The 25,468-nt window shown below is 60.3% G+C and overlaps 1 protein-coding gene across 4 annotated transcripts; it reads right to left on the reverse strand.

Annotated features, from left to right (window-relative positions):
• Nucleotides 1-2,256: 2,256 nt before the first annotated feature.
• On the reverse strand, nucleotides 2,257-25,267 carry ULK1 (unc-51 like autophagy activating kinase 1). Of its 4 annotated transcripts, none has more exons than XM_052655143.1 (28): nucleotides 24,955-25,267; nucleotides 24,523-24,615; nucleotides 24,399-24,440; nucleotides 16,518-16,550; nucleotides 16,177-16,213; nucleotides 15,307-15,480; nucleotides 15,157-15,230; nucleotides 14,751-14,852; nucleotides 13,649-13,707; nucleotides 13,477-13,559; nucleotides 12,983-13,033; nucleotides 12,589-12,677; nucleotides 11,601-11,754; nucleotides 10,849-10,909; nucleotides 10,553-10,642; nucleotides 9,925-10,050; nucleotides 9,363-9,511; nucleotides 9,148-9,234; nucleotides 8,089-8,321; nucleotides 7,228-7,421; nucleotides 6,835-6,944; nucleotides 6,602-6,745; nucleotides 5,977-6,170; nucleotides 5,707-5,879; nucleotides 5,508-5,626; nucleotides 5,008-5,165; nucleotides 4,042-4,177; nucleotides 2,257-3,956 (listed from the first exon to the last, which is right to left on the reverse strand). In XM_052655143.1, the coding sequence occupies exons 1-28, from the start codon at nucleotides 25,063-25,065 to the stop codon at nucleotides 3,901-3,903; spliced, it is 3,132 nt and encodes a 1,043-aa protein (XP_052511103.1). In that variant the 5' UTR covers nucleotides 25,066-25,267; the 3' UTR covers nucleotides 2,257-3,900. The 4 variants fall into 4 exon arrangements, with proteins under 4 accessions (XP_052511103.1, XP_052511102.1, XP_052511104.1 ...); XM_052655142.1 differs by having other exon boundaries at nucleotides 8,089-8,357; XM_052655144.1 differs by lacking the exon at nucleotides 6,602-6,745 and having other exon boundaries at nucleotides 8,089-8,357.
• Nucleotides 25,268-25,468: the final 201 nt, after the last annotated feature.

Consider the following 25,468-nt stretch of genomic DNA (forward strand, 5'->3'; position numbering starts at 1 on the left):
TTTTGTGGATCAAACTCTTCTCAGCCTCCTCCTCTGCACACAAGTCAGACCTGGTTGGACAAGAGCTCATGCAGATGGGAGGGGACAGCTGACCTGTGCTAAACAACCCCCCGACCCCACGGCCCCAGGACAGCCCATCCCTCTGGGGGAAGGGAAGAAAGAGCAGCACGAGGACTCCAGGCATGAGTAAAGGTCAAGGTCACGTGTGGTCTTAGGAACTCAAGTGGCTGAGTGGCCTTGAGAAGCAGCAGGGCACTTTCATACAGAGCCCCCCTCACCTCTTACAATAGACAGAGACCCGTTATCAGGGGCCGGTTCTTTCCCGCTCTCAGCCTCTGCAGCTCCGGAGGCGTGGGCCCCACTCTGGCACTTGCAGACGGATACGGGGGCCCAGGCTGAGCTGCTCGTGTGAGCGCATGACCTGGGCAACTGTGATGGCTGAAATGGCAGAGGAACTAGAGCTGCTGAGGAGAGCTGTTGAAACTCAGTGATGGGGACTTTGGGTTGTGTCCTGGAGATCAGTCAGCCTCTCCCTGCCCGAGTGAACCAAGAAGCCCCATGTGCTGGAACGGAAACCCGGGGCGGGGTGAGGGCAGTCTCAGGGGCAGGTCCAAGACCCTGAGTTGTGCCTGGGGGCGGGGGGCCTGAGTCAGCAGGACCACAGAAGCCTGGGGCCCTGCTCTCGGGTCCTGCATCAGGTAAGACGGAATGAAAGGAAAAGGCCACAGAGGCGGCTTCCTGCAAACTGGCCATGGAAGTGCCAAGCATGCCTGCTCCCTCATCGACGCCAGCAGCTCTGATCTCGCCATCTCAGACCTATGGAGTGCACATTAAAGCCTGTGAGGTTGGGATAGGTGCCCAGGGGACAGTTTGAAGTGGGACAGGCCCCTGAGTTGGGCCTCCTAGCTGAGGGTCCCTGTGAGCATGCCAGAACGTGCAATGCAAGGTCTACAGAGAGCAAGCCAGTCCCTCCTGTGTGCTTGCTGCAGCCCCAGGCCCAGCCAGTCCTCCTGGGCACTCCTTACTGTCAGGCTCCTGCACAGGGATATTCATAGCAGCTTCACCTATAAATACTGCCACAGAAGCCAGAGGGCATCCTTTGGTAGGTGAACAGATAAACTTGGTACCTCCAGACAGGGGTATCATCAGCACTGAAGAGAAATGAGCCATCAAGCCATGAAAAAGCCACTGTGAATAAACTACACACTGTGTGATTCCAGCATTCTGGAAGAGACTGAAAAACTATGGAGACAGTAAAGGGATAGGGATTGATGTTGGTGGAATGAACACAGGGCACAGAGGATTTCTCAGGGCAGTGAAATGATACTGAAACGGTACATCACCGTACACGTATCCAAGCCCACAGCATGTGCACCGAGAGCAAATCACAACACAAACCGTGGACTCTGGGTGATGACATGTTGATGTCGGTTCAACGGTGATAACGTGAATCCCACCAATGCAAGTTATTAATGGGGCAGTGAAGGGGGCAGAGGGGGAGAGGGAGTAGTGTGTGCGAGTTCTCTGTTACTTCCTGCACAATGTTTCTGTGAACCTAAAACTGCTGCAAGAAATGAAGTCTATTAATGTGACAACAAAATGCCATGGCTGTCTTAATCCTCTTTTGGCGTTTCTAACATATGGGGGAGGCCCACAGAACGGAAGGGGCGGCCTCTCCGCCAGCACGACCCTTCCTGTCTACAGAGAAGGGAGCATGCACTCCAGGAAGCCAGACTGAAGCAGCCCTGCTGGGACCCGGCCCTTTTGGGCCCCACCTCCACTTCCTCTTAAGGCTACCTTTCCAGGAACTTTTGTCTCACATTGTGGTTAGCCTCTTTGGTAACTTAATGAATTATTTTTAACCTACTGAAACAATATGTAGTCTAAAAATGCAAACCTTACCACTCAACAATAGAGAAACCATCCAAATCAAGGATGGGTAAGGAACTTAAAACAGAAAAGATCTAGAAATTGCTGACAAACCTGTGAGAAGACACTCGGGGTCACTAACCATTAGGGTAGTGCAAATCAAAACCACAGCCTCTCACACCCACACAGATGTGGAGCGGGGGGCCCTCTTGGCATGGAAATGCTGTGGCTGCTGTTATGGTTTGGTGGCTGGTGAAGCCCCAGAAGACTGAGCTCCGCAGCCTTGCCTTGAGCCTGATCCCCAATCGCCAGGTGATGCTGCAGGACATGGGGATGGGGGGTGACCAAGAAAGGAGGTGACAGAGCAAGAGAGTGACAACCCATCAGTAACAGCAACTCAACAAATCCAGACGTTTATTTCCTTAAATTGATATTACACAATTAACATAAAGGTGTGTGTGTGGGGTCACACAAAACGTCTTTTAAGGTAGATCAAGGGGAGAGCTGTGTCATGGAGAAAAGGACAGGCTGGCAGCACGCACCCTGTGCCCTGGGAGGCTGGCAGCGAACAGAGCTGCAAGTGGCTACTCCCATGGCGCTGGCCTCCCAGTGGGCCCTGATTCCAGCTGATCATTAAGCAATAAATACGAACATTCTGCGTTGGAGGAGAAACTCAAGTCACTGGTGATGAGACACAAAGGGGTCCCAGGGCTGCTTGCGGCTTTTCGGTCCAAGCACAGAGGCAAGATTTCAAGTATCACCGAGAGAGAAAATGAGGGTCTTCACCTGGGCTTGGGGTGAGACCTCAAAGCTGTGGGTGATGGACTGGGGCCCCCTCTGCATCCTTGTGAACAGGTTTGAGAGGAGTTGGGCAGGGTGGGCAGATCAGGGAAGGGCACCCTAGGGCCTAGACGAGGGCTTTTCCGCCAACCCCTCAAATGTGGCCAGGACCTGGGTGTGTGGGGGGTGACTTGATGTTAAAACCTACTGTGAAAGCTGGACTGGGAGGCTTTTGCACTAATACGGTCATCACCTGCCCACCATCTTCAGGCAGGAAGTGAGGGTGAGGGTGGGGCAGACAGCTAAGCGCAGACCACACGCGCCTAGCACCATCAGACCCCCAGGTCTCGACATTGCTGCCAAGGCTGTCCCTGCCCTGTTCCCACCCTTTCAAAACGAAACATCAACTCGTATGAGATTTCTTAAAAAAAAAAAAAAAGTTATGGAAAATAAGACACGTTTTAGGAGAAAAAGGTGAAAGACTGCAACGTCTGTGCTGGGTTTTGGAAGCTCGGTGCTTCGTACTGTCCATCCCTAAAAGAACATTTAAATAAGACGGCTGTCTCCCGAAGAGGGTCCCGGGCGGCGGGCACAGAACATGTGCTCGTGGGGCTGTTTATACACGTACATGAGAATACGGGTGTGCACACACGCCTCATAGTGCAACAGCCGGGACCAAGTGGCAGCCCCGGGTCCAGTCCGCCTGCATAAAGTGCTGGGTGATTCACAAAGCTGGGTGGTGTTCTCGGGGAAGGGCAGAGGAGGGAGCCAGGAGGATACACCTTTTCCTGGGTGGATCCACTGGGCAGGCCTGGCGGCTTTGGCTTGAGTGGGCATCATGGTTTCAGGGCCTCTGTCTTCAACATGACAGCCCTGGGGTCTGGGTGGGGTCGGGGGATGCCCACGCATCCCCACCTGCCATCAAGGCAGCAGAGAGAAAACTTCAGATTGCTGGCTGGGCTAGGAGTTCTGCCTGTCAGCCAGGCCAGGGAACTGGCCTGTGCTGAGGTTCTGGGTGGGGCCCTCCACCACCCTGAAGTCCACGGCAGAGGAGCCCAGGAAATGGAGATGTGGCTTGAGGCCTGGCTCTGGTCGCTGGGTGGGGAGCCAAGGTCCTTTCCCCAGCACCAGCAAGCAGTGTCAAGGCCACAGGCTTGTCTCTTTTAGCCCGGCCAGCACACTGCTCCCCGCCCCATGGATCTGCAGAGAAGGTCCAGTCCTTTCGGCACCACAGGCCGGGCCTCCAAGAGGTCAGGCACAGATGCCGGTCAGCAGGGCCGAGAGTCTCCGCTCAATGCACAGCTTGCCTGCAGTGAGGGAGGGAGAGAGAGTACCCAATGAGTGGGTGCCCGGCTGCCCCCTCCTGCTCCCCCCAGGCCCAGCAGCACTGACACTTGGCGATGTTCTCCACGTCCGCCTGGTCCGTGAGAATCTGCTGCAGCCCCTCCATGAGCAGCAGGGCCTTGTGGTAGCGCTGGACACAGTCCTCCCGGCGGTGGAACATCTCATCCAGGGCGGCCGACTGCACCTGCCGGGCAAGGGTAGAGGCTGGGTCTGGCTGCCCCCCAACAGGGTAGGAGGACCCGGAGCTGACTGCCTGCAGGCTGGAGGGCATGAGTGACGGGGCAGGGTAGTGCAGGCACCATCCAAGTCACGTGAGGCCTAAACAGATGCTCGCTCACCTCAGGCAGTCGGGGTTACAGGTCAGACCCCGAGGGTGGCTAGCTCTGCCCCCAGGTCGGCCACTGGGGAGAGGGCTCCTCAGACATGGTCCCAGTCACTATCAGTGCGGGCCAGCGATGGCACAGCTTAGCAACAGTCACCCCAGGAGTTTGGGGATGAGAAGGCAGACTTTTCCGAAATGTTTATTCAAACGTTGCTTTTACTACAAGTGACTTTTTTCAAAAACCATAGTTTGCTTTAGAAGCTACTCTTTTTGAAGAGCAACAGAGGCAGAACACTGAGCAGGGCCCCTCCATGCCCCCAGCTGTCTTCACGCTGTGTCTTCCAAGCTGGATGCCTGCACAGGTTTCTTCCATTGCAGAAGAAACCAACTCGCCTGTGAAGAGACTTCAAAACCAGGTCCCCTGTTTCCCTGGTAAGGAAACTGAGTTTAGAGAGGGATGTGACCAGAGATACACTTGGACAGTGGAGTCACACTGCGGGGCTTAAGCTCAGGTGAGCTCTGGGCTCCCTGCTGGGGCTGAAGGGGGCCTGGGTATCACTGGTTGGCAGAGTAGACAGCATGGTGGAGCAACGCCCTCTGCAGTCTGGCAGAGCTGTGGCCATCAACCAGCCCTGCCCACTCCTTGGACCACTCTCCCAGCTCCTCCCCACGCGGGGTCCCGCAGGTCGTACCGTCTGCACTGCGTGGCTAAAGATGAGCTTCTCAGCAGTGACGCTCTGGATGCGGTCCAGGAGCCGCTGCTTATCCAGGAAGAAGCGCTGCAGCCGCAGGCTCAGGCTTTGGCACGACACTACGCTGGTCTTGTACAGCTCGTTCAGTTTCCGTACCACTGCAGGAGGGGGCCTTGCAGCTCAGGCTGACTGCAGGAGTGGGGACCAACAGGCAAAAAGCCCCTCACTCCACCCCCGGGGCAGCTTGCTGACCCCACCTCCTATGCATTCTGCCCCACCAATGCACACTGTGCCTTCCCACCCCCAGACACACAGGGCCCTGCTTCAGGGCCTTTGCACTTGGCCTTCCACCATCCCCCTGGCTGTTATCCCACCTGGGTGGGGCCTGCACCAGGTAGCCTTAGAGAGGCCTCCTGCATCACCTCACCCTCCGTATCTTCCCCATGAGCTCAGAGCCTCCTGCCCCGACCCTGCTGGGAGCCCGAGCCATCCGCACTCACCTTGCTTCACGGTGGACGACAAGCAGAGCTTGCCAGCCCGGATCTGGTCGATGGCGGTCTGCAGGCCCGAGGACAGGAGCTCAGCCACCTTCAGGTAGAGCACCAGCTGCTCTGCAAAACTGGAGGGTGGCACGGATGTGTCAGAGGGGGCCCACGCCCCAGGCGGCCTCCCCGCTGGGCACCCGCTGGGCACACCCACCCCCACTCGCGGCTCAGCAGGCTGATCTGGTCGGCCACCACGCTCTCCTGCAGCTGGTCCTCAGGGCCCCCAGCTGCCTCGCTGGCGCTGCCCTTCAAAGCCGCGATCTCTAGGACGTGCTGGACAAAGACGAGCGTGAAGCGCAGGCTGTGCAGGATCTCCGTGTGCTCTTGCTGGGGAGATGGGGCGGGTGAGCGACGGACCTTGACAGCCCCGTGACCAGCCCTGCCCAGAGATCAGGTCGGGCCTCACCCCGGCCTGAGCCCTCACCTCCATCAGGGTCTCCTCGGGGAGGTCGGGGGCCTCGAAGGTCACGGCCCCCTCCAGGTTGGCGGTGACAGGGTCGGCAAAGCTGCAGCAGTGGCCAGGGGCGGGGACCTCAAGGGTGGCCTCACTGTAGGCCCCAGGCGCCAGGTGGCGGGCAGAGGAGGAGCCGGCCGAGCTGAGGGAGCTGGAGGAGCCCACTGTGGGGAGAGGGCTGGTGAGCAGGGGCCCCCATCACGGCTGCCCCTTCCCCACCAATCTTCTGCCACTCTGAGACACAAAGTCTGGTCCCCACCACCCGGCTCCTCTCTCTCCAGGGAGTAGAGCCCATAGTGGAGGCCTCACCACTCCTGGGCCTCCATCCACTGTAGGTGGAACCCTCGAGTTCAGAGGTTGGGGTTGCAGAGGCCTGTCTGCATGACCTGTGCCCGCCCAGAGGCAGCTCTGAGCCCTAGACCCCTGACCCTACCGGGAAGACCCTCCCAGGGCCTCAGCATGGGGGTGATGCCCTGGTGCCCAGGGTTATCACCCCTGCTCCACTGGTGCCATCAGCCACCGCCCCTCCTGCTTCCTGAAGGATGGCGTGGGCCACTGACTCACTGCAGCTCTAAGGCCACCAGACAGTTCTCACCTGAGAACATGGTTGTGCGGGGGCCCTGGGGTGGCGTGGTCCCGCTGGGGGGCGAGCCCACTGTGAACACTACGGGGGAAGGGCTGCTGGCGCCCCCAGCGCGAGCTCCCGGGTGCAGGTTCCCTCCGAAGCCAGCAGAGGGCGCTGGGGGAGTGAGAAGAGGCGCTCAGGTTCCTCCCGCCATGGCCCCCCCAACTTCCCAGAGAACTCCCCACCGGTCCCCTCTGGCGCACCAATCTCCATAGGCTTCTCCTGCAGGCTGTCCGTGCTGCCTGAGTCGGGAGCCTGCGTCCCAAACGCAGCCTTAAGGAGCAGATCTGTGAGGCGGCCAGTGCTGAGGGACCTGCAGGGCGAAGGGTGGTAGAGGTACCATGAGCCGCCCTGGGGGTACCAGTCTACCCACTGCCCAGGGCTGGCCCCCTACACCCCACAGGCAGGGCCTGGGGAGCCTCACAGCCTGGTCAGCGTACCCAGCCCCGCCCATTCCAGGCAGTTACTGTCACCCATTGAACAGATGTGCAAACTGAGGCTCAGAAGTGGTGGTGGAGGCAGTGAGGTGCAGGCAAACAGCAGGCAGGCTGGGCCTCACCTCCCCAGGCAGTGTTGGGGGAATCCTCAACACTCACCTTCCGAAGGGGCCCTTGGTGTCCTCTGTGGGCCGCAGGCCAGGGCCCAGCTGCTGCCCCTGGAAGGGCCCCGCCTCGGAGAGGTCGGGTAGCGTCCGGTTCCGTGGTGGTGTCATGACAACGCCTTGCCGGGCCAGGAGGGTCAGCAGGTTCTGGGAGCTGGGGGTCTTGGTGAACTCGAATGCGGGCACAGTCTAGGAGGGGCAGGGAAGGTGCTGAGAATGACCTGCTCGGTAACGCTAACATCCTGACAGGCTTAGCAGTGCTGGCCTGAATCTGCAAGGCCCCATGCCTCCGCAAAGGCCCAACCCTCACTGACCCAAGTCTTCACAGCAAAGAAGTGAGACTTCTGTGTGGCTGACTCTGTCCTGCGCTGGAACAAAGGCACACATGCAGACATGTACCACACCGGGCACACATGTGTGCACCTATGCCCTGATACAGACACCATCAGCTGGCTGAGGTACTAACCCTGCTTCACAGACAGAAAAACTGAAGCAAGGGCTGAACTAAGTCATCTGCCCATGGCGGCAGCTTAGGTTCTCTGGTGCTTGGGATGCTGGACCAGGGTCAGATACTTCCCATCAAGGGCCAAGAGATGTTTTGCCTTTGGGGCCAGTCTTCATCGCGGCACTCCGCGTGTAAATGGGGAGATTTATGGAGTCAGCCACCAGCCAGGGCAAAAGATCTGGGTGCAGAGGGCAGGCCCGGCTGTCCTGGAGCATGCAGGCCCACCTCTGGCTTCTGGGGACCCTCATGTCCTGCGGGAATCCCACCAGGGAGAAAGCCCAGTGGCCCAGGCACGTGGGACAAGTACAGCATCCCTCCCACCCAGCCCCTGGAGGTCTGGGGCCCTGATACCTTGGTGGGGGAGCCCAGGATAGGAGGCAGGGGGTTCCGCTGCAGGAAGTCGGGCAGCTTGGGTGAGCCGCGCAGGGGCCGGCAGGATTGAAGTCCGTGGGAGGGCTGGGGGGGGCTGGCCTGCGGGTGGCCGAATGCTACCCCCAGTGGGTCCGTGGGGGGTTTGGGCAGCTTGGGACGGACGACATGCAGGTCGGACAGGTTGGGGGCGCTGTGCAGGCGGCAGCCTAGCCCTGTGGTGTGGGGAGAGTGCTCAGGCGCAGAGGAGCCTGGGAGGGGACAGGATGGGCCCAGTCACAGCTGTCCACGGACGCCTGGACCGGCCCACACCACCAACCAATTGTGTACGAAGGCCCCCAGTCTGCTCAGGATTCCCTTTACCCTCACAGTCACCCAAGCCACACTGCACCCATGCTTTACTGTGTACCTGGAAATAGGCACAGACACTGAGACACCTGCCCAAGGTCACACAGCATGACAGGAGTATGGGCTGAATTTGAACCCTGTAGTCAGCCTCCATAACCTGAAGGCTGGCGCTTGTTAAACAGTCTTATGGAATTTTCTTTCTCTCTTCAACTCATAAGAAATGATGATTATGGGGGCTTTCCTGGTGGCTCAATGGTAAAGAATCTACCTGCCAAAGCAGGAGACCTGGGTTTGATCCCTGATCCAGGAAGATCCCACGTGCTGTGGAGCAACTAAGCCTGTGCATCACAATTAATCAGCCTGTGCTCTAGAGCCTAGGAACTGCAATTACTGAGCCTGTGTGCTGCAGCTACTAAAGAGCCTGTCCTCCGCAACAAAAGCCACAATGAGAAGCCTGCACAACTGCTCGCCACAACTAGAGAAAAGTCTGCACAGCACCATAAAACCCAGCATAGCCAAAAATAAAGAATTAAATTATACTTAAGTAAATCTTAAAAAAAAAAGATGGTTGTGGACAGGAAGACAACCACTGTTCTAAGCAGTGACAGGCCAGCCCGGGGAGGTCAGCCCAGCTCCTGTGCCCCTCCCCAGCTCCACCCTCAAACCCATCAATCAGGCTGGAGCTGCACCCACCTGGACGAGGGGACCTGCCACCCCGCATCTCAGATGCTTGAGGGGAAGGTGCTCCGGTCCAGCCTGGCCGCTCAGGGATGGTTCCGACTTGGGGGAAAGAAAAATTGCCAGGGTCAACATGGGATGGAGAGCAAGACCCTCCCCTGCCCCAGAGTGGAGACACCCAGTCCCAGCTCAGATGCTGGGTCTCCCAGCAGTACAGTATATAGGCTCACCCTGGGGAGACGGTGTGTAGGGCCGGCCCCCACCCAGGGACAGCTTCCTGGCCAGGGCGCCTCCGTGCTCAGCATGGGACGGGGGTGATGGGCTGGCCCGTGCAAAGCCCAAAGGACTGGTGCTGCCTGACCTGCGGATGGCAGAGGACCTGGGGACAAGCAGGTACAAGGTGTGAGGTCCCCAGCCACGCTCAAGGGCCACGAGCATGCCACGTTGTCTGTCCCCCTCCATTCAAATAATGGGCCTCACCAGGAGCCAAAACCAGTTGGGGGTCCCCGGTCCCTGCCAGGGTGACTGTGAACTCAGAGGGGCTTCTGGGAATTAATTTAAAAAGTACCCCTTCCCACTCTCTTTTGGAACTTAACACAAATCACCATCAGTTTTATAAACACAAGCAGTCACCATACAGCTAGAGTGCAAGAACGTCCATGAAGCAAGTGGTGGCACTGACAGTTACGCAGTGCTCAGCCTGCACAACCGTGCTTGAGAGATGGCCCTGCACCACCCAGGTGGGGTCCTTACCACAGACGAGCCTGGCCAGTGGGGGGGCCCTGCACTCACCGCGCTGTCTGATACTGGGTGGGTGACTGCAGGTTCTGCTCAATGCGCTGGTAGTTCTGCACCTGCGTGGGGACTGGGATGGGGACAGAGGCCCCACATCTGCTACTGGAGAACGTGCCAGTCCGGCTGTGGTGGGCAGAGAGAGGTCGGGGTCACTGTAGGCGGGGCACTGGGCTGAAGCCCAGGCCCAATATCCCGGGGCAGAGGCCACTGCAGCCACCTGCTTCCCTGTCTCCACACACGGCCACTACCGCTTCCAGGGGCACCAGGGGTCTGTGGGCACTTCCTCCCCGCTACTCTGCACTCAGGTAGCTTCTGGTTGGGACCAGCCAGTGGGAAGGGGACAGAGGACAGTGAGTGGGCTGCTCCTGTGGGCTCTGGGCATACCTGCCCCCGTGGCCCTACAAGCTCGGGGAGCAGGGCTGATGACACTGGTCTCTGGCAGTTTCTACAGCCCCAGCCCCAACCTTGCATCCTTCCCACAAACCCTCCCTTCCGCCGGACCACCCATGAGGGGTCTGGCAGCCTGCCCAGCCTCTGGACATGACGGCTTCCTGCATGGCCCGGCTTGGCACTGGCTGGCGTCCTGTGACGCCAAGGGAAGCCTAGGTGGCCCCGCCCCACTTACCCTGAGGGGCTAAGGGAGCTGCCACAGGGCGGGGAAGGAGACGGGGTCCGGCCACGGCTGTCCAGGCCTGTGGAGGCTGCCAGCGAGCTCCTGCGGACAGGGCAATAGGCAGTCCCCACTCAGGACAAACGTGCACACGGACTCTGGCATCACCCTCAAGACTCCACCCTGCACTGGGCACAGCAGACCTGGCCCTGCCCAAACTCTGACCCGGAGGATCTAAAGATAACCTGAGAGCAGGCACTGCTCTCCCCACAGAACAGGGGGCAAGGAGCACGGGGCTGGGGGATGCTTACCCACTGCACATCAGGCTGTCCGGTGGTGGCTTGGCACCTGCTGCCTCAGCCACCAGGTCACCTGTGGACAGGAAATGGGTCAGGTTGGACCTAGACACCTCCTCCTGGGGTGGTGGGGGCCATGTGGGGCCCCAGCGCTCTCCTGTCCCTGTTCTGGCACTCACATTGCCACCTCCCTTTGCCTGTCTGGACTCAGGGCTCTAAAGGAGACCCTGGAACCTCCCCTGCACACCAGCCTTCAGCCAACCTCAGGCCGGGTGTCCACACCTTCCAATCTGGGTCTGCCCCTCCTCCCAGATCTTCAGGTTCCCACCTTCCCTCCTGCTGCCCCCTCCTTGCGATGCCCTTGGCTGGGTACCAGGCCCCTGCTCTGCATCCGAGCCAAGCTGACAGGCTCAGGGTGCCCCACTGGACCCCAGGGCTGGCTCCCACCCAGCCCCATCTCAGCAGTCTTGGTGGCCAGGGCCAGCAAGAGACGCGCCAGCATCTAGGGTCAGGAGAGGAACTGAGGGCCCCAGGACAGGGCTTTGGAAGGGCTGCGGGGCATAGGCTGTCACTCAGATACAGATGGGCAGGTGCTCTGGACGCTCTGGACACTCCGGGGCACAGGCCCTGTGCGTGGCCAAAGGCAGCACGCAGCTCTGACTTGATGACCAAGCGCATCTGGGGTGGGAGCTTCCAAGTCCCTTCTTAGGGGTATGTCTGGCACATCTGCAATGAGCCCCCTGCCCACCCCGTGGGGGGCCCCTTACCTGGAAACTGGGCCGGGACCATGACAAAGTCGTCGGTGTCGCAGGATGAGTCCTTGCTGCTGCCGCCTGAGTCCCGGGAGCCTTGCAGGAAGCCGGCGGCCTCGGCCGGGGAGGTCAGGGTCTTCTGGAGCTCCTGCTGCATCTCCCCCAGGGACTGGGGGTCAGAGGGGAGCCCGCTGAGACTCAGGCCCAGGGCCTGGGGGAAGCGGGGCTGCTGGGGACGAGGCCAGGGCTCTGCATGATCTCCCCACCGCGTCAAGCCTCGCCTGTGACTTCCCCACAAGGACAGTCATCTCACAGAGCCACCTGCCCCCCAGGGTGAGGAGGCGCTTCACTCCCACAAGCTCCAGGGAGAGCCCCTTTCAGGCGACCCTCCACTTCTGCCTCCGTCCTGTGGAGGGTTGTACAGTCTGGCACACTGGGGACAGGTACCGGGGGCAAGGCTGCCTGTGCGCAAGCCCTGTGCCAGGCTCAGCAGACGGGGCATCAGAGGTGTTCTCTCCGCCACCAGTCCAGCCCTGGTCCCTGCCTAGCAGGACGGACAGATGGACAGGTGGAGGTTCAAGTCCCAACGCCCCCAACCCCGCGCACAACCTCGGCAGACCTCACCCCACCCGTGCTGGGAACGTAGGCTGCAGGAATCAGATCCCAGGACACAGGGACCCCTGCACACAATCCTGCCCAGGGCCCCTGTCCGTGTCCACCCACGCACAAGAAGGTTCAGAGCTGATGCAGCCCACTGACAGCCATCAGGTCAGCCACCGGGACACGAGCGGAGAAGGGGCCTGAAAGGGGACTTCACCCACTTCTACCACTCCACGTCCACAAACAGAACGTGTAAGTCTGGTGTCATCTCACCAGACTACACTGCAGAAATAAATGTGGGGGCCTGGCTAGGACAGAAGCCCCAGCAGGGTTCCTGCAGCCGCCTACATGCCCCAAAGCCGAGGGAGAGGAGCCCGTAGCCCCGACCCTGCACGTGACTCACCGGTGGGGAGGCCAGGTGTGAGGTGGAGCTGCTGCTGGAGCTGCTGCCAGACCCCGAGCTCGGGTATGAGGGCACGGGCACAGGAGGGGCTGGGGGAGGGTGTGGGTCAGCGCACGTCAGCACGGGATGCTCCCCGGGCCCTGCACACTCCTACCCTGCCCATGACAACGCCACACCCTCCAGGACGCCAGGGAGAAGACCTGTGCGAGGCCCCTGCCCCCACCTCCCCAATCCCACTGCACCAAGTCAGCTGAGCTCAAGCCCACCCCATGGCCTCGGGGGTCCCTGGGGACTACAGACTGGAGCAGGACTGGGGAGCTGGAAGTGGGCGTGGGGCTGGAAGCCCATGGGGAGAAGGGAGGCACAGGAGTCCTAGAACTCTCAGGGGACTCACACTTCTTCACAGCGGCACTGGCATCCAAAAAGGGGTGATGGAAAAACTCATCTGTAGGAGAAAAGTTGGGCCAGGGCTCAGGAGGGTCCGACACCAGAACTCCCAGGGTGAAGGCTGGGCCCCCACCATCCCCTCCTGTGGGCCTGAGCTCCTGCAGGCTCTGGCCCCTGTCCTGGCTGCCTCACGCCAGGCGCGGGGGAGACAGAGCCCCAGCTGGCAGCTCTTGAACACATCTGGCACCCCTAGTGTGGTCCAGGCTGGCTCCACCCACCCTTCCGACAGTTCCCAGCAACGCTGCCTGTTGCACAAGTGGGGGTTTTTCTATCTGTGCAGCTGGGAAAGGAGCTGTGGGAACGGGGAAACCCACTCACTGTGGCCACATGGGACCTGGAAGCTGGGGGTGCAGGATGAGGGGTCCAGGGCCAAGAGCTAGAAGGGCTCCTGACCCCCAGGCCTGTCAGAAGGAGTAGGGGGGCCGGGAGGCCGGCACTCACCGAAGTCCATGCGGTCTTTGTGGTTGCGCTGAAGCAGAGCCAGGAGCAGCTGTCTCAGCGGGGCCGAGGTCTCCCGGGGGATGCTGGGGGCACAGAACACAGCGTTGACAGGGCAGCCTGGTTGGGGCAGAGAGGAAGCGGGCGGGGGTCTGCCGCCAGGTGGGGCACTCACGTGGGGACCAGCGTCTTGTTCTTCTCATAGAAGAGGCGGAGGTCCTGGGGACTGCTAGCCTGGAAGGCGGAGACAAGGGGTGAGGAGTGAGCGCCCGCTCCACCTGGCCACTGCCCACTCTGCACCTGACCCTGAGAGGTCCGTGGTCCGCACTGCCAGCCTGTCTGTCTGAACACAGAGCCCTCACATGCTTCCAAGGAAGGGGCGCCCCCTCTCCCCACTCAGGCTGTGGAATTGCAGGGACCGCACAAAGGTGGAGGCTGGGGGGCCCCAGAGAAGGTTGCTGGGCCTTCCACCCACCTGCTGTGGATGACTTCTGGGTAACTGCTGTAACTGGTTGTTTGCTTCTTGAAATTGAAAAGTAGCCCATGCGCCAGCTCCAGAAGAGGGCCCGAGCAAGTTCGCTCCCCAAGTGGGCCCTGCCTCCCTTGATAACACATGGCTGGCACATGCGTGTTCATTAATCATTCACTGAGCCCTGCTATGTGCCAGGCACTGTTCCAGGCACGAGGGTACAACGTTCCCAAGGCCGACCTGCCAGCCAGGGACAGCCCTGTGCTTGCCCACATGGGGAAAACGGTAGGCAGGAAGGGGTGGAGGGAGTGGGGGGTGGAGGCTGGCCTAGGTCACTGGGCAGGCACAGAGGCTCTGGGGCAAGCTGGTAGCAAAGGAAGGCTACCAGGTCAGGCCAAGGGGTCACTGCAGGACGCGTGTTTGTGGGGTGGGCTCAGACGCATGGGCCCTCTAGGGTTCAGTGCAGGACAGGCCACTACCTTCCAAATGCAGGGTACACCCCAGAATTTGGGGTCCTGGTATCAATATCTTGGCTCACTCCGGCACTAGAATGGGTGGGAGGGAGGCCGTGACACTTGGTTCAGACATACACATGGATACACACAGAAGTGCTCCAGAGCCAGTGGAGACTCCGGCCTTGGCTCTAAGCAGGATAGGCCCCTGAACTGACTGCACAGTGGGAAGCTGGGTGACCATGTCATGCAGGTGGAGGGAAGGCTGCAGGACTTTAACGACCCACGACTATGGCAGGCTGCAGAGACAAGCACGCACACACCCTGCAGTGGACCCCTCTGCCCTGGGCGCTCACCTGGAACGGCGCCTTCCCTGTCAGGCACTGGTACACGATGGTGCCGATGCTCCACAGGTCTGCCTTCCCATCATAGTGCTGGGACATGATGACCTCTGGGGCCTGCGGGGCGTACAAGTTTGTATGGCGAGCATGGACACTGAACTGTGCTGACCAAAGCCTGCATCCAGCCGGGCGTCAGCCAATCAGAACAGACACCAGCCAGGGGCCAGTCACAAAGACACTAGCGAAGTGTCAAACGCCAGAGACACGGTGGGGAACAAATGGTATATCCATGTCGGCTGCCACCCAAGGTGAGACCACAGGATGGGGCTCAGCTCTGGACACAGGAGGGAACCCTGCTCCCGTGTGGACGGAGGCCCCCTCTGACAGGACAAGGCAGCAGGGGCTGTGGGTAGCCACCTACCATGTACATGGGGGAGCCACAAAGTGTGGCTGCCATCATGTTGCTCTGCAGGTACCGAGCGAAGCCGAAGTCGGCTGCAGGCAAGGAGAGATGTGTGAGGGGCGTGGCTGAGGCCCCTGGGCCCCCTGGGCCGCAGCCACCCCACCTCACCAATCTTGACCCGGATGTTGTTGGGGTTGGCGCGACGCCCGCCAGGGTTGGACAGCAGGATGTTCTGGGGCTTCAGGTCCCGGTGGATGATGCCCTTGCTGTGCAGGAGCCGCATGGCGCCCGCGATCTGCTGCAGGAAGAGCCGGATGGTGTCCTCGCTTAGTGTGCGCATGGCTGCAGGGAGACAGGGTTCAGGTGGGCACAGCTCGCCCGGGCACCCAGAGTGAGGGGCCTCCTACTGCTCCTGTGGCCTCTGAACCCATCCTTCGCACTACCTGATCCTGAGCTGCTCCGGTGTCCCCTCCCCATCTGCCAGCTCCATGGTGTTGCCCAGCACACCCTGCCCCTTCTCAGTTTAGGACCACCTCTCAACAGCTTCCTCCACCTACTACTCAGGGTAAAAACCATGGCCAGTGGCTGCTTGACAAGCCCCAGGTCCAGCTTCAAGCAGCGAAGGGCTCATCCAACAGGTGAGAGAGTAATTCCCTACTTTTGCCAGGACCCTGGGGAGGCCTGTCCCCTGTGGATAGCCAGGGATCTCTGGAGTCCAGAGCACTCAGGACAGGCCTGTCTCCTGCAGAGCCACCAATCAGTGGCCATAGGAACACCCCACAGGGCACCACATCCCAGCAGACTGAATAGAGCCCAGCTCAAGAGTGACCCTTCCAGACCAAGTCTGCCCTGCAAGGCCATCCTTCGTGGTTTTGACATAGCATGTAACCCTAACAGGGCTTCAGTCACCCTTCCATCCTTCTCAGCAGGCGTCACCACCATTAAGCCTAAGAAAGCTCGTTCACACCAGGCCACCTCTCACACTGGGTCAGGGTGAGCCTGAGTGCGCAGCCCATCCAGCCACGGGTGTCCACTCACTGTGCAGGTAGTCGGCCAGATCCCCGCCGTTACAGTACTGCAAAAGACCAGCCACATGTCTTGGTCAGCTGCCAGGAGAGACCCTGCAGCCCAGCCCAGGTCTCCCCATCACCCAACTCCAGGACACCTGCTCCCTTGGCACTTGGGGCAGACGTGCCTTGCAACTCTCAAGCAGGTCAACAGGGACGCTCACCTCCCCTTCAGCCCCTGCTGTGGCCCCTGGGCTGCTGGCTTGATAAGCCCACAGACATGAGGACAACTTCTAACCTCCAGATGACAAGGGGCCTGAGAAACAGGAGGGCCCAGCCTCCCGGTCCTTACAGCTGGCTGCCAGGACTCACCTCCATGACCAGGTAGACGGAATTGGCCATTTCCTGCAAGATACAGAAGAGGCAGTGAGAGGTGGTGGGGAGCATGCCCTGACCCCCAGTCTAGCAACTGTCTGGGAAGCCTGACTTAGCCCCAGTGTGACCTGGGTGCCCGGCCTCTGCAGCTGCCCTCAACATACTGCCTGGGCTCAGGCAGCAGCTCCAGGGGTCATATCAGGGCTCAGCCAGTTGGTTAGTGACCAGGACATAAGGACATCTGAGGGCCAAGTGAGCTTGAGTGACGGGAGGAGGAGCAAATCACATCACACTGTTTCTCAAGGCGGGGAAAGGAGCTGAGGTCCCAGGAGAGATGTCAGGGCTGGAGTGATGACCCCACTTCCAGGGAGGGGCCCCAGTAACCCCAGGACTCCAACAGGATCAGGGTCAGCTCCAGCCCTGGGGTCCTGACGGGACTTCCTGTCCTATTGAGTAGCGAGTTGTGGCCGAGTAGACCCACCAGGTGGGGGATCCAGGCCCGCATAAACGACACAACTGGGGTATGAGGGCCTGTCTCTCGGGTCAAGGCAACCACTCCTGCTTTCAGACTCAAAGATGCCAAGAGGATTACAGGTCAGTGCTGTCAGCCCACTGCTAGCCAGGAGCAGCAGGCCAGCTTCCGGCTCAGCCCTTGGCCACCCATGGCCTTGAGGAGACACTGGCATCCTTGGCTGGGTCCACACCTGCAAGTGTGAGGGGCCAGTTGCCTGGGCCGGTATGGAACCCCACCAGTGTCCCCACGCGAGGTGCCCTTGAGATCCCAGGTCACCGATGAGGAAACAGGCTGGAGGAGCCAAGTCCACCAGGCAGGTGTGGACCTGAACTCTCTGCCCTCCTGCAGACCGCTCCCTCCAGTCTTCCCCAGGTGGGGTTTTCCCTAACTGCGGGGGGCTCTGCCAGCCAGGACAAGGTCCCCAAGCCCCTTCAGCACCAGTACGTTGCAGGGTCTTGGAAACCAGGAAGAGCCCCTCCCGCCAACCCCCCCCACACACACCCCTGCAAAATCAGTAAGTCTTCATTCCTCATCAGCACGCTATTCCCAGGAACTCCAACTTCTAACCCACCCCCGACCCCCATGCAAGGGGGCAAGTGTGTGAGCTGGCCCTGTAGCTCTCAAGGCAAGGGGGGAGCCCCAAGGGGGAGGTGGCTGCAGGAGGGACATGTCTCAGTGGCCTCTTGGGGAGGGCACCCGAGGCCCAGATAGACTTGACCCCTCAGCAGCGGGCCACCACCTTCTACCCCTACTCAGGTCCCAGACATGTCCCCATTCCCACCCAGCAGGACAGAGGACCCTGACTCAGTCACCCTGCCCCCAGGAGGTTGGTTCCGGGCTCAGACCCACATCAACGGGGACACAAAGCCACTAGTGACACCCTCTGTGTAAATGTCAGTGCCCTGTAACAAGAAAACCCCTCTACCCCGCCTCCAGAGCTCTACCAACAGAGGGCCTGTGGGTCTGGCATGGAGATACCCCAAGGAGCAGGGATGAGGTCAACTTGGAAACCTCTTAAGAGCTGGCTGGGGCCCGGATCAAGCCCATTTCCACACGTCCCCACCCCGCCTCCCCAGGCTGGTTACTCTCTGCGTCCCAGCAGGCATGCAAGAAGCCTCCAAAGTGCCCAGCTGGGGCTCCTCCGGGAGGGGGGCAGGCTCTGTCCACAGAAGTCCACAGGGGCCCTGCCCCTCCCCCCAGGAGTGACAGCGTGGGAGCTGCCTGCAGGCCCCGCCCTCCCAGGCCAGCTGTGGGCAGAGATAACTCAGGGTAGGGGCGGGAGGGAGTCCCAGGAGGTCACACAGGGACTGGTTGGGGGAGCCCAGGCCAGGGGGGAAGGCACACAGGGAGACAGGGGGACAGAAAGAGGAAGATCACAACAGAGGAAGACACATGGAGGCTCAGGAGCAGAGTCGGAGGCTCCCAGCAGAGGACCCAGCAGAGGACGGCGGGAAGTGCCAGAGATAAGGACCCAGAAATAACCCTGGAGATCAGAACACCCACTCCCCGTGACATCCAGGCCACCTGCTCCCTCACCTGCTGTCACCCTGACCATGGCCACCTCTGCGGATGTGCTGAGCAGGCTCCCAAACTCACTCACCAGGGAGCACCCTTGTCTCAAGTGGCCCAGAGGCTCGGCCCCTCGCCTGGGCCATGCAGCCAAATGGGCAGCAGAGCGGGGACTCAGGGCCCCTGCTTCCCAGAAAAGCCCCCAACTCCCCCACCGAGCCAGGGACCTAGTGACAAGGACAGGAGACGGATGCAGCATCCATGCCCACGGGGTGTCTGTCCCCAGAGTCACCCAGGCCTGGCAGGAACGCTGCCACCACCATGCCTGCTTGGGGATGAGGGGCCTGCCAGCTGCGAGATGCACCCATCGTCCCCCAAATCTGGGTGCATCCACCACACGATCACCTCCTCACCAGGATGTCCCTGTGGCCTCAATGACAACATGCTGTCTTTCACACCCAGGAATCCACGGGACCCCCATACCCACTGTACCTACTCCAGCCAGGGAGCTTCCAGATGCCAGGCCAGACGCACTCCCTCCCTTGTGCCAGCCCACAGGGCCCACTGCCCTGGAGCTCCTAGGCCTGGGGCCTGCCCCATACCCCACAGGTCCTACTGGGCACAGAGGGTCAAGGGTGGGGGACGGGGGGAGTCGCACCCACCAAACCTCACCACGTGGGATTCAAGCCTAGCGTCAGAGGGCCCCTTAGGCCAGGACCTGTCTCCCTGCCAGTGGTATCAGCTTGTAAGGCACTAAACCAGCCGGCTGGCACAAGCCTCGGCCATTCCCTGAGGTCAGGAAACATGCCCAAGGCCCTGCCACCCCTCATGCCAACCCCAGGCCAGGTCCAACGACAAGAGCCCCAATGACAGGGCCTGCAGGGCCCCCAGTGGAACACTTTTCCAAGGAGGCTGTGTGCCCAGGCCCTCCTGCCACCTGGGGCCTCACTGGGCGTCCCCCACCACCCACCGATCCCTGAAGACGACGACTCTCTGGGGCCCCTGGGGAAAGAGAGGTCAGTGCGGCCTCGAGGGCACAGCTGGTCAGCCCCTGGCAGCCTGCTGCCCACCCAGAGCCTGAAAAGGTTCTGCCCCAGCCTGCCTCCTCATGAGCTAAACTTGGTCTTCACAAACTCCCCCAGGAAGTGGGGACCAAGTGGGCTCCAGAGGGCAGGCCTCCTCCTTAGGGGTCAGTCCAGACACCCGACTGCTTCCTGGGGCTGCAGTGATCGCCGGAGCGAGAGAAGGTAGGCAGATGAGCACTACCAGCCATATTCTTGTCCTCAGGGGTCTGTTACGTCATTAACACAAGAATACATACATACACACACACACACACACACACACGCACGCACGCACGCACACGCGGCTGAGGACACACACACACGCGCGCGGCTGAGGCGCTGGCCCCCCCAGGCCCCTGGGTTCTGCAGGGAGCACACCGGGGCCACCACCTCCATCACTCCAGTCACCCCCAGGGCAACCTGAGGACTGCACGGGTCCCAGTGATGTCCTCCTATTTGAGGGCAGAGAGGTCCTGCAATTCTGCTTCTCACACAACTGGCGAGGGAGGGGAAGTGCTGGGTACCGGAGTCTTGACCACCCCACCGTGCAGCCCCCAAGGCAGGGGGCGGTGAGCCCCAACCTGTGCGCCTGAGGTGAACAGGCAAGACCTTCAAGACGGGATGACACGAACCCTCTCTATCTCTCCGTGGTGTTCCCACAGGCCCTGGGGACGAGGTTGGCCTGGGTGTCAAGGCCAGGTGTCCTGAGCAGCCTGGCACGGGCGCCCAGGCACGTAGGAGGCTGCCCCGCCGCAGGGTGCTAAGGTGCTTTGCTTAATAGGATCCGAGCTCCCGGGCTGGGCCGAGCCCACTCTGTCTGGTGATCCTGGGCTGGGCCTGGTGGGCAGGTGGGTGGGCGGGCACTGACCTAGTTACCTCCTGGGGAGTGGGCTGTCTTGGCTCCCAACAAAGTGGCAAAAACCACAGCCAGCGTCAAAGTGTGGGCCGCCCACGGGAGCAAGGCTGCTCCCTGCCCCCAGGCTGGGCTCTCCTGGACAGCGCCCAGACAGGAAGGGATGCCCGGCCCCACCCTGAGGAGGAAGGCCCACCCTCCGTCCTCAGGGAGCCTCCTTCAGCTTCTATTGTGTGCCTGCGGCTCCCAGGAGGGGGGAAGGGGAGGCTGGCTGCTCTCTCCAGCCCCCTTCTTCCCACATGCCGGGCCTGCCCCTGGCTCAGGAAAAGCAAGGACACTTCCAGAATGGAAAACACGGAATCGACACGGTCGTCGCTGGGACGGCCAAGTCCACTCACTACTGAGCCGGGGCTCTGAAAAAAGCAAGGCCAAGGGCTGCCACTGTCCTCAAAGTTCCCACAGGGAGGCAGACCAGCCCCCCGCCACCCCTGAGGAGGTGTCCACCAGCCCAAAGTCACAAGAGGCTGGCTCTGTCGGCCAGGCTGGCGAGAGTGAGTCATCCAGCTGTGGGAACCAGCCAGACGGCGTGCGGGCCTCAGGAAGGCCCTCCTCCCAGGGCACGCTGGGCAGGGCTGGTCCCCAGATTCCTAGGATGGCTGCTCTCCCCAGAAAGAGCACATCTGGACACCACACAGCAGGCTAGCCTAAGACCGAGGGCCTTACCCCTCAAGGAAAGGCCAGGGCTCCAGGTGCCTCCGCACAAGTCTGCAGAGTACCACCCCATCCCCCACCCCATCCCACCCCCACCCCCGCTGAGTGCCTACCACCCACCCACCCACATCAGCCTGGCCTGACAACAGTCACTCTTCCATATGGCCCCAAAACAAAACCACCTCAACAGACAAGAGGCCACCTGAGGGGGAATATTTGTAAACTATCACTGAAGGGCTTTCCTTAATATATAAACAGTTTCAATATATAAAGAGTTCCTACAAATCAATGATATATATATAGCTCTTACTAAGTAGCAAGTACAGGTCTAGCCAGGCTTCCCAGGTAGTACTGGTGGTAAAGAACCCACCTGCCAGTATAGGAGACATAAGAGACTTGGGTTCGATCCCTGGGTTGGGAAGATCCCAGGGGAGGAGGGCATGACAACTCACTCCAGTATTCTTGCCTGGAGAATCCCATGACAGAGGAGCCTGGCAGTCTACAGTCCATAGGGTTGCAAAGAGTTGGACATGACTGGAAGCGACTTAGCACGCACAGGTCTAAGCACTCAATATATATAGACTCAAGTTGTCATCACCACCACCCTACGACACAGGTGTACTGTTAAAATCTCCAATTTTCTGGGTAACAGAGAGGCACCAGGAGGCTGAGTAGTTTGCCCAAGGTCACACAGGTAAGTACATGGGGGAGCTGGGCCCAGAAAGGCAGTATGGCACAGAGCCCATGCCATTCACCATCATGCTGTCCAGCCTTGGGAATCACAAGACCTACAGGAATACATCCCTGGGCAGGAGGCATTCCTAGTGTTCCTGGGCACAGGAGAGATGCTGAGCCTCACTCAAAAGTGAAAAACAAAACCATACGAGATGCCATTTCCCACCACTCAGAGTGGCCAAGATGAAACTCTGATAACAGATCTCCTGGCAGCAATGCGGGGAGACAGGCCCTCTCACAGGCAGCTCTGCTGTGTCCACGGTCCATCCTCAATGGACCACAATCTGGCAACTGTTCCCAACTAAAATACGCATCCTCTTACTTCTAGGAATCCACCCTGCAGACACATACACATGGCAAAGGTGAATCAAGGAGAGTCACCACCACACTGCTGACATGTCAGAATCCCAGAATAACCCCATGTTCCATCAGCGGTGGATTGGTGAGGTCAACTGTGGAATATGGGGCCATGAACGCCCCACAGCTGCAAATAGCACCCACAGCCACAATCATTAACAACACTAAGACACACAGTGCTCAGTGCTTACTGGCACACCAGTTTCAACCAAACAACTCCAGACTCTGTTTTACAGAGAAAGAGACGGAGGCACAGAGAAATTAAGATACTTGTCCAAGGACACACAGCTAGTTTAAGTGGCAGAACCAGGACTGGAACTAGGTCACCTAGCTTCAGAGCTGGGGCTCTGAATCTTGCAGAAGGAATGGGGGATAATTTTCCTGGGAGGAGAGGGGGTGTCATTTCTCACCTCGGGACTGAGACAGTTAACGTGGAGTGACACAGACTTTCTCCAAAACATACACTTAAGCAAAAAATACCATAGTAGAACAGTGAATGGTGCGGCAGCAAGAAGGTGAGTGAGGATGTGTCCTGATCCCAGTGAGACCCTCTGGGGGAGACGGGGCTCACTGGGACAGGGGTGGTAGAGTCACCTTTTTCCATACCCGTTCTGTACTGCTTCTTCATTTTTGTTTTTTAAGTCAAATCATTAATTGCTTTTTAAAGCCATGATTTCCTGGATCCCACGGGTGTCTCAGTGGAGAAGGGAATGGCAACCCACTCCAGTATTCTTGCCTGGGAAACACCATGGACATAGGAACCTGGCGGGCTACAGTCTATATGATTACAAGAGTCAGATACAACTCAGCAACTAAACAAAGCGTGTCTCAGACTGGTGTCTAAGGACTTGGGGAGCCACCTTACACTTTGAGGGCTGAAAGCACAGAGCCCCAGGTGAGGAGCCTGGAAAGGAGAGGCTGGCTAGCCCCTAAGCACTTCCTCCGCACAGGGGAAGCCACAGCATTGCCAGCCCTGGAGGAAGTGGCACTGCCCACAACCAGGTGTGTGGCCCAGCCAGGATGGGAAGAAGGGAGAGAAGTGTGTATATATGTGTGTGTCTGGAGTGGGGGCAGGTAGGGAAGAGTGGGAGAGGAGGAAGAGGAGGAGACAGGGGCCGCCCTCTTAGCCCCAGGACACAGGTTCCAGGCACTCGCTCTCGCTGTCACACTGGACGTGGGCCCTCCCCAAGTCACCTCATGTCATGCCACAGCACCCAAGGCCACAGCCCAGCTCTGAAGGGGGAGGGAGAGGACAGGGCAGGAGGGAGGAGGCCACCAAAACACAGTCGGGGTGGGAACTTCCCCTCAGCCAGGGGCTGGTCCCATGGCCTCAGTAAACAGGTTTCAAAACCATTAGTCAGCACTTTGGCCCTCAGATTTGCTGCCTCAGGTTCCTCGGTCCCAAACTGGGTCTCCAGGGTCTCAGACCCGGGCCAAGGCTAGGCCCCACCACCAGGCCCACAGGCCAGGGGCATTGGGGGGAAGCTGGCCTCAGCTTTCTGGGCCAGCTAGGCCTGGGGTAGCCTCATCAGCTGGGGGCCGGCCTCCCTCCTGCCTCCTGCCTGGGTGGCTGGCCCCAACTGCCAGCAAGAAGGAATCTCCCTTGGCTCCTCCCCTCCCCCAGTCTGACGCAGGGAGACACTGGCCAATGCCAGGCCACTGGAGTAATGTCAACAAACAATCGGTCGGCCCAGACAGGTGGTCCAGGCCGGCAGGATAAGCCTGGGCCTGGGCTGGGGACAGGACTCACCTTCGAGACCACTGGGTCCAACACCTCTGGAGGGCCACATAGTAGCCAGACCTCCCTCAGTGGAAAAGTGCTGGTGCCCGTGGCGATTAGGGGGCCGGGGAAGGTGGGAGCTCTCCCAACAGGCCCAGAGGAAGCCCAGACACAAGAACTGGACTGAGGGTGGGGTCTCCAAGGTCCCATCAGGCCTCCAACACCCATCCAACAAACAGGGGTGCCCAGCTCCTTCCCCCAACACGAGATGCTGGCCTACAACAACCTACTCCTGACAGGGTCTCCAGCAGTTAGCTGGCCTGGGAACGGGAGTCACCAGGGCCTGAGGCTGCGCTGGGGCCAGCCTGGGGGGAGCACACCCCCTCCCCACCACAACCACAGCCCCAAGCCTTACCTGAAAGTCGTACAAAGCCACGATGTTTTCATGTTTCAATTCCTAGGACAGAAAGCCAAGTTTCCGGTGAGTGAGGTGGACTCACCCACCACCCTCGCCCCTCTGGCTTCTGGTGTCGGCTCACCTTGAGGATTTTTATTTCTTTCCCTAGGAGAGTCTGAGACTTGGCGAGATTCTTCTTATTAATGCACTTGACGGCGACCTCCAGGTCGTGTTTCTGAAAACGAAGCGTGGGTGTCCCTCAAGTGCCGAGAACCTGGCAACCCCTTGAAGGCCTTGCCCAAGCCAGGTAAGCACCTGGCAGGTCCCTGGAGATGACCGGTCAGGAGCGTATGAGAGGGATATGGTCCCGGGGCTGTGGGGTGGAGATGAGGGGACGCCTGGCTATGTACGTGTGGGGCCCCCGGCGGGATGAGGGGGGTCTCCGGGATGTGGAGGTGGGGACGGGGGGGTGCCCGGTGGTAGGGATAAGGGGGTCCCTGGAGCGGAAGGTGGGGGCCCCCGGGGCGGGGGGCCGCCCTCACCAGGGCTCTGCCCTGGCTCGCCTGCCCCTCACCTCGCGGTGGCGCCCCTTGAAGACCACGGCGAAAGCGCCGTGCCCAATCAGGTCCTTGCGCGAGAACTCGAACTTGCCCACGGCCTCCAGGCCGCCGCGGCCGGGCTCCATGGCGCGGACGGGGCCAGGCAGGCCGGGGCTCAGGCGACGGCACAGACCGGGGGCGCTAGGCAGGGGGCGCACCCCATCGGGCAGCCCGGGATGCGGACGCGATTCGACTCCAACCCGGTCTCGACCCGAGCTCAGACCCTAGCTTCGGATCTGACTCGGGCTCCGGCGGGGAAACAAAAGAGCCGCTGCCGCCGGGGCCCGGAGCCTGAGACGCCCGCGCAAGCGCATTGAGCGCCGGGTGGGGCGGAGCCTGGGGGCGGGTCTGTCCAGGAAGGGGCGGGGACTGGTGCGTGTCTGGCCTAGGAAGGGCGGGGCCTGGCCGGCGGCCGCGCTTAGTAGGTGGTGGCGCCGGTTGTGGGGCGGGGCCATAGTGGGCGGGTCTTATTAGGGGCGGGACCTATCG

The sequence above is a fragment of the Budorcas taxicolor genome, chromosome 17 (genome assembly GCF_023091745.1).
Source record: "Budorcas taxicolor isolate Tak-1 chromosome 17, Takin1.1, whole genome shotgun sequence".
Classification (NCBI taxonomy): domain Eukaryota; kingdom Metazoa; phylum Chordata; class Mammalia; order Artiodactyla; family Bovidae; genus Budorcas; species Budorcas taxicolor.